Genomic DNA, 7,650 nt, shown 5'->3' on the forward strand with positions numbered 1-7,650 from the left:
CCCCCCCCCGCCTGCCTGCTCCTGCACCTGCACCATGCCAGCCCCCCCGGCCGGCTCAGCTCCCCAGGCACCTACTCTGGCCCACGGGCAGCGGCACCACAGTCACGTCCTCGGAGCAGTCGTGGGTCCTGGCGTCGTAGGGCTGCAGGCCGCAGCAGTCCTGCATGGCGTGGGTCCGTGGCAGCACCCGGTGCTGCTTGTTGTTCGTGCAGCAGAGGTGCGTGTCATTGCTGTAGGAGTGCCCCGGGCACGGCCCCTCCGTGATCGGGTCTGGCAGGAGAGAGAAAGTGTGAGGGGGGGCAGGGCTCCCCCACTGCACGCACAGGTACATGCACTGCACGCACGCACACATGTGTAGGTCTGTGCATACATACATCCCTATAGATGTGTGCACATATAAGCACCCGTGTGTGCATATATGTGTGTGTGAGTGTATATACACCTGTGTGTATGTGTGTGTGTGTGTGTGAGCGTATCCAGTGGAGTGCCCCAGAGGTCGGTCCTGGGGCTAGTTGTGTTCAGAGTTGTCATCATCGACCTGGAAGATGGGATGGGGTGCACCCTCCGCAAGTTCGCGAAGACCCCAAGCCGGGGGGAGAAGCAGATACGCTGGAGGGTGGGGCTGGGGCTCAGAGAGACCCAGACGAATGGGAGGCTTGGGCCAAAAGAAATCCCATGAGGTTCAACAAGGACACGTGCAAAGTCCTGCGCTGGGGAGGGAGCGATCCCCTGCACCGGGGCAGGCTGGGGGGACGGGCTGGGCAGCAGCTCTGCAGGAAAGGACCTGGGGGGACAGAAGCTGGACAGGAGCCGGCAGTGTGCCCGTGGTGCCGGGGCACCCTGGGCTGCATCGGTAGGAGCATCGCTGGCGGGTCGAGGGCAGTGATTCTTCCCCTCTATTCAGCACTGGGGAGGCCACATCTGGAGTCCTGTGTCCAGCTGTGGCCCCACTGCAGAACGGATGCGGATACGTTGGAGAGAGTCCAGCGGAGGGCAATGAAAATGGTTGGGGGCTGGGGGACAGGAACTGGGCTGATTTAGTGTGGAGAAGAGAAGACCGAGGGGGATTGAACGGCAGCCTCCAACTCCCTGCAGGGGGGCTGCAAAGAGGATGGAGCGGGACTGCTCTCAGGGGGGCAGACGACAGGACAAGGAGCGATGGGCTCCGGCTGCAGCAAGGGAAGTCGAGGTTGGAGATTAGGAATCATTTTCTCAGGAGGAGGGTGGTAAAACACTGGAGCCGGCCCCCCGGAGCGGCGGTGCTGTTTCCGTCCTTGGAGGTGTTTAGGACCCAGGTAGACAACGCCTCGGCTGGGGTGATGGAGTTGGGGCTGGTCCTGCTGGGAGCGGGGGGGTGCGCTTGACGTGCCCCCCCCGAGCTCCCTCCCACCCTCGTTGTCTGATTCCATGATTCTGTAACCCAGGAATATGGGACACACACGCACACACACAGTCCTACATAAGCACACATGTACCTGCATATTACACACACACACACATCACCCACACCTGTCTATGTAGACACAACCCTGTCTACACACGTGCACCTGCACACACACAATCCAAGTATCCAGGACATGCACACACCTCCCCTCCCCTACCTAAGCATGCGTGCACACAAACATGCCTCCATAGATGCACTCACACGCGCAGAACCGATATACACACCTGCAGTGACACACTCGACACGCCCCCTTCCTACACAAACACATGCCCCCCCAAACACACACAGCACACGTGCACACACCAATGTCTGTCGTTGTGTTCAGAAGGAGGCTAGACAGACACCTGGCCGGGGTCGTGTGACCCCAGCATCCTTTCCTGCCACGGCAGGGGGCGGACGGGATGATCTGCTCGGGTCCCTTCCGACCCGACCCGACCGACTATGCAACTATCTGCTCCAGTTGGACCTGCTCAGAGGTTTGCACCCGCCCCCCGGGACCCCCCGGCTCTCACCTATGGGGGCGGCTGACATGGGGGGCAGCTCTGGGGCCAGGCTGGCGAGGAGGCTGGCAAGAGCTGCGGGGGAGACAGAGCAGAGGGTGAACACGGGCCCCCCCCATCGGTGCCCCTCACTCCTGACCCGCAGCCCCCTGCCCCCCAGCTGCCCATTGCCCCTTGCTCCCCACCTGCCCCCCGTGTCCCTCCCTCCCGACCCGCAGCCCCTGCCCCTCCCCACCGCCGGCCCGGCCCATTACCCAGAAGCGCCCGGAGTGGGGTCATGGCAGCTGTGCATCAAGCGGTCTGCAAGCCCATCGGTGCTTATATAGAGCTCGGGTCAGGGCTCCCCCCCCGCTGACCTCACTGGTGGGGGAGGGCCAGGCTGGATGCGACCCCATAGCCCTGCCAGCTCCACGGCTCTAGGCCTTCATGACTCATCGGAGCTGCTGCCAACAGCCTAGACAGAGAGGAGCAAGGCAGTTTTCCCATCTGTATAATGGGCTTGAGCACCTGGCCCCCCTCCCTCAAGTGCTAGGACCCTGCTTGGGGCTGCCTCAGTTTCCCCATCAGTATAAACGGGCCTGAAGACGCTGCTGCTCCACCCCCGCACCGCGTGCCCACACATGCCAGGCCAAGGTGCGGGAGTGGAGGGGGCAAGCCAGGACTGCCCCACGGAGCCCACGGGGGGCAGAGGAAAACGAGCGGCGCATGGTGCTGCGTGACTCATGTCTGTCCCATGTGTTTGTTGCATCATCCCTGTCCATGGCCAGCGGGATCACGGTGCGGGGGGGGCTGGCTCGCCTCCTCCCCCACAAAACAGGGCTTGTGTCTGCCGGGGACGCTGGCCAAGTGGGGCTAAGGTCAGGGCAAAGGGGTGACCCCTAGGCACAGGCGGCAGGGAAGGCAGTAGGGGTCACCCCCCCACCTGAAGGAGACGGGCCCGCGGACAGGGTCCCTCTATGCCCCCCCAGCTGCATTTATGGGGTCCCTCTCCGTTGGGCCGGGGGGGCATGCCTCCCAGCCCCCTCTGCCAGGAGCCCTGGCCCGGGCTGCGGCTGGATGGGAGAGCGATGGGGTCTGAGCAGGGTTTCCCCCCCGTCCCTCCCTCCTTTGCAGCACTGAGGGTCCAGGAGGGTCCAACTGAGACCCGTCCCCCTTACCCCCCTCCCAGTGCACCCCCCGCCCCGTAAGGTGCATCTACACATTCAATTCATGCGCTTTAGGGGACGCGCATTCAATCCAATACCCCCTTGCGAGGCACTAGAAGCATTCCCGTTCGCTTGTTTTAATGCACGTCGGGGGGTTGTGATGCTTTAATGCGCATGTGTGGATGCGCCCTGAGGGAGTCTGGCTCAGTCGCAATAACCTCTTGGTCCCGCTGCTTCTGCTTCACCCCCAGGACCCACGTCCTCCAGAGGCTCCGCGTCGTCTAGCAGATTTGGGCACCTTTGGTTTCCCTCTCGGAGAGGAATAACACGGCGCCGAGAGCATCCGCACCTGGCTCAGGCCCGGGGCGCGCAGCCCGGCAGAGCAGGGCAGCGAGGCGATGCAGGGCTTCCCTGGGGGATGAAGGGGTTTGGCCCGGAAGCACGTGGGCCAGTTGTGTTGCAAGGGGGGTTCCCGAACGAGGGCATGCGGACGAAGTCAGGCCTGCTTAGGTTTCAGATGATGCTTGAGGGCTGACATAAATGTTTACACCAGGGGAAGGCGTGCGGATGAAGTCACAAGAGATCCGTTGTTGACTGTTTCTTGCCAGACACTAATGAGGGCTCACGGCGTGGGACGGGCAGGGCCACTTATGACGAGTAGAGTACCAGGATGGTCTTTTCCGCCCCGGGGAGCTCGCTGCGCTCACACAGGGCCGATCTCTGTGACTGCCACCGTGTGAAACCCCCTGTCCCCAGACCCTTCACAAACAGGAGCAAGTTTTCCAGTAGTCCGTGCTCGGCGGGAGCCACGGGACGTGACCAGACGCCGGGGGGAACCCATGGGCTCTTGCGCGCCTGGTCCTGATCCAGACGGAGTCGGGGAGGGCCAGGGACAAGCAGCCTGGATCGGGGCAGAACAACCCCCGCCACCTCTGCCTCGCCTGCGACCCCCGGGAAGAGCCGTCGGCGTGGCCGGACACTCGGCGGCAGACGGCAGCTCCAGGCTCAGCGGGTTGGGGGCGAAGAGCCGCTTTGGGGACGATGAAGAAGGCAACAGGGAGGATGACACAAAGCATCACAGCACCGCTTTATGTCTCCCCCGGCGCCCAACACAACAACGCTGTGCCCAGGCCTAACCCTAACCCGAACCCAACACTAACACTAACCACAAGCCTAACTGCGGTTATCAAACCTCCCACATTGCCCTGGACTTTCCAGAAAATAGATCTAAATCCCCAGGAGATGATGAGAGTCAACCAGGAGACAAATGATAGGGCATTTATTTATAACATAAGAAATCTTGAATCCAATTCATACTGTAGTCCACTAGAATTTTAAAATACCGTATTAATCAACATTTCCGTCGGGAGATAATTCACTGATATCAGTATAGCATGTGATGCAGATTCCCGGAATATATTCAAACACAGCTGGAAACCCTAACCCAAACACTAATCCTAACACGCAACCAACCCCCTGACCCAACCCTAACCCCTAACCGTATCCCAAACCCTAACCCAAAACCCTGACCCAACTGTGTCCCCAACCCAAACCCAACCCCCTAACCCAACCCAACCCTAACCCAAACCATATCCCCAACGCTAACCCAACCCTAACCCAAACCGTATCCCCTACCCTAAACCAGCCCCCTAACCCAACCCTGACTCCTAACCGTATCCCCAACCCTAACCCTAACCCTAACCCGTGCACCTGACAGGAGGGGGCAGGTGTGGCGAGGGGGACGGGTGCTGTGGGGGGCGGCCAGGCCTGGTCGGGCGCACAGCAGAGGCGCGGGAGGGGGACGGACGGGGGTTTGCAAGGTGCAAGGTGAGGGGACGTCCCGGGGATCGGTTCCTGGCCGTCTCTCGGCGGGCACGAGCAGGCCGGCAGTTTCTAACGAGCCCCCGGACGTTCGTTTCCACGCAGCGAGGGATGAAAGCGGGGAGCTTGTGGGAACCAGCTGTGGGGGAAGCTGAGAGCGCCGCCGGATCTCCCCCCGGCTGGGCCCGGGCTTGGGGCAAAGGGGCAACCCGCGACGGCTGCGGGGGGGAGAGGGCGGGGGGAAAACCCTGCTCAGACCCCGTCTCTCCCGCCCAGCTCCGCTGTCTGCTGGACCCAGGAGCCCGGGGGAGACGGGTGTGGGGCACGACCCCGTCGCCGGCAGCGCTGAGGCTCCGCAGCAGAGATGCGCACAGACCCGTTGCCCACCCCCTGCACAATCCTGTCCCCCGAGCATGACACGGGGCTCGCTGCCACCCCCTCCCCTTTCAGGAGCCATAAAAGCAGAGCCCCGTGTCACCAGGATCGTGGTCTCAGGCGGCCACGCCTGGAAAGACACTTCACCCCCAGCGTTGAGACCCCAACCCCGTCCCCAAAACGACCGTCCCAAGCACAAGGGCAACCTCCTGCCCATCAGATGCACAACGGGACCAGCCAAAGCCCATTGCTGCCTCAGTGTATGCAGCGGAGACTCCCGAGGACCCCGGGGCTACCCCCCGTGCCGCCCCCGGCTTTTCCCAGAGCACGCTCCCCAGGACCGACCTGGCCTCACCCGTGTCCTCCAGCGCATCTGCAGGACACAGCGCTCCCGCTCACGCTGATCCCGAAGAGGATCCGCGCCTTGCTCCCGAGCACGCAGAACAAGGGGAAAAACGATAGCGTTTTCCAGAGTTTGGGGGCCTCGTTTTCAGCATGCTCACCCTCCCCTTCCTGCTTAACCCAAAGCTGAGTCCCTCGCTGCTGCTGGACACAGGTCTCCAGGGGCAGAGCGACAACGGGCGGGGATTTCGAGTGGGCTGCGCCAATGCTCCTGCTGGGATCAACCCCGCGGGCTCCTAGCTAACGGGTCCTGCCCCTGCGCTCGGCTCAAAGCAATGCTGCACTGGGGGTCAGGATCTCCCCGCTGCTCAGACTGGTCCAGACCGTGGGGTGGGGGTTGCTTTCCTTTGTAGCAGGGGCACGGTTTCTACCTAGGGTCTCTGACGCATCTATGAACCCCCTTTAAGAGCAGCAGGACGTTGCCCCCTGCAAGCCCCCTGCTTTGTCCGGGGGCAGAGGCGGGTGCAACGCCTGGGGCTGTGTCAGGGCTGATGGCGGCTCGATGCTGGATGTGCCTGGGCTGGTTTGTGCCGCACGCCTGGGGGTCTTGTCCTGGAGAGACGGGGGGACCCACCTCCATCCAACAATGAAACGCAGAGCAACAAACAGCAACGCGAGACGCTGCAGCCCGAGGATGCCAGTGGCTGATGGAGAACAGACCGTTCATCCCCCCGGTATAACTATTTGGGCCGGGCCCTGGCTGCATGCCTGGTTCGAAGGTCCGGACAAGTGAAACATCCTTTTCGTGGAGACCTGGATGTGTTTCTGTGTCTGGGATTTGACTGTCACAGCCGGGCAGAGCCGATCCAGACAAGCCATGAGCGGCAGCCAAGGGAAGTCGAGGTTGGATATTAGGAAAAACTCCCCACGAGGAGGGTGGACCGACCCGGTCTCAGCGGTGACGCACTAGACCAGGCGCCGCAGAGAGGTGGGGGCGGGGAGTCTCCGTCCTGGGAGGTGCTGAAGACCCGGGTAGACAAAGCCTTGGCTGGGATGATGCAGTTGGGGCTGGTCCCGCTTGCAGCAGGGTCGGACTGGGTGTGACCCCCCTTGAGGTCCCTTCCAGCCCTCGTTGCTTGTGACCAAGCAGCCCCAGGCCTCTCGCCCTTCCTGCTCATTCCTAGGCATTGAGGTCTTGTGAAGAGCTTCTGCCATTGCTCATATTGGGTGAATCCCTGCGAACGCAGAAGCCGGGAACATCTGTGCTTCATAGTTTCATAGTAGCTGGGGTCAGGAGGGACCTGAACAGATCATCCCGCCTGACCCCCTGCCACGGGCAGGAATGGATGCTGGGTTCACGCGACCCCAGACACGTGATCGTCCTGTAGCAGAAAGCCCCCTTCTCCTCTTGCCTGCATTTGCTCTCCCCTCTTTGGATACGTTTCTCTTCTTCTACCTTTTCTTCCTTCCTCTCTCTCTCACTTTAAGATAAGGAATTGTGTTTTAAAATTTGTATGTGTGCACTTTGTATCTCCCCTTGTATTTTGTTTTTTTTATCTATTTGTATGCCATGGCATTACTTTTGTAGCTTATATTTTATACTCCTCACCTTTCAACTTTCAACTATAAATGTGTTTAGTAACAATGGTAACAAGGGCAGGAATCAAGCTGCCCTTCCCTGTATCAGGCGGGCCCCTGAAAGAGCCAGTGAATCGGTGATTGAATGTGTAACACAGTAGCAGACAGCGATTAACACCAAAGGAAGCTGCAGATCAACCAAGGGAAGAGCTCAATAGAAGACAATGTAACAACCAGGAAATCTCTAAACCTCACTGATGAAGGGCTAGAAGCCCTGGCCTGAGTTGATCAACTCCGGGGACCAACTTTTGGGCTGAATATCTCCAGATCGACCGCTCCCAGAGCCCTATTCAAAATTCATCAACCGACTCCCAATCCTGCACGTACATGCGGGCGACCCCTGGGGCTGACAGATGCCGTCCAGTAGCCATCGAGGGTGGGGAAG

General features: G+C 60.8%; 1 protein-coding gene across 1 annotated transcript in view; it reads right to left on the reverse strand.

Annotated features, from left to right (window-relative positions):
* The window catches only part of CALM3 (calmodulin 3), a 9,269-nt gene extending 6,931 nt beyond the window's left edge, over positions 1 to 2,338 (reverse strand). The window contains exons 1-3 of the mRNA XM_006032545.2: positions 2,199 to 2,338; positions 1,957 to 2,019; positions 76 to 270 (exon numbers count right to left, since the gene is read on the reverse strand). Coding sequence (XP_006032607.1) covers positions 76 to 270; positions 1,957 to 2,019; positions 2,199 to 2,223 — 283 coding nt within the window. The 5' untranslated portion in view covers positions 2,224 to 2,338. The remainder of the gene's footprint in view (positions 1 to 75; positions 271 to 1,956; positions 2,020 to 2,198) is intronic.
* Between the last annotated feature and the right edge of the window lie 5,312 nt (positions 2,339 to 7,650).

The sequence above is a fragment of the Alligator sinensis genome, unplaced genomic scaffold (genome assembly GCF_000455745.1).
Source record: "Alligator sinensis unplaced genomic scaffold, ASM45574v1 scaffold107_3, whole genome shotgun sequence".
NCBI lineage: Eukaryota > Metazoa > Chordata > Crocodylia > Alligatoridae > Alligator > Alligator sinensis.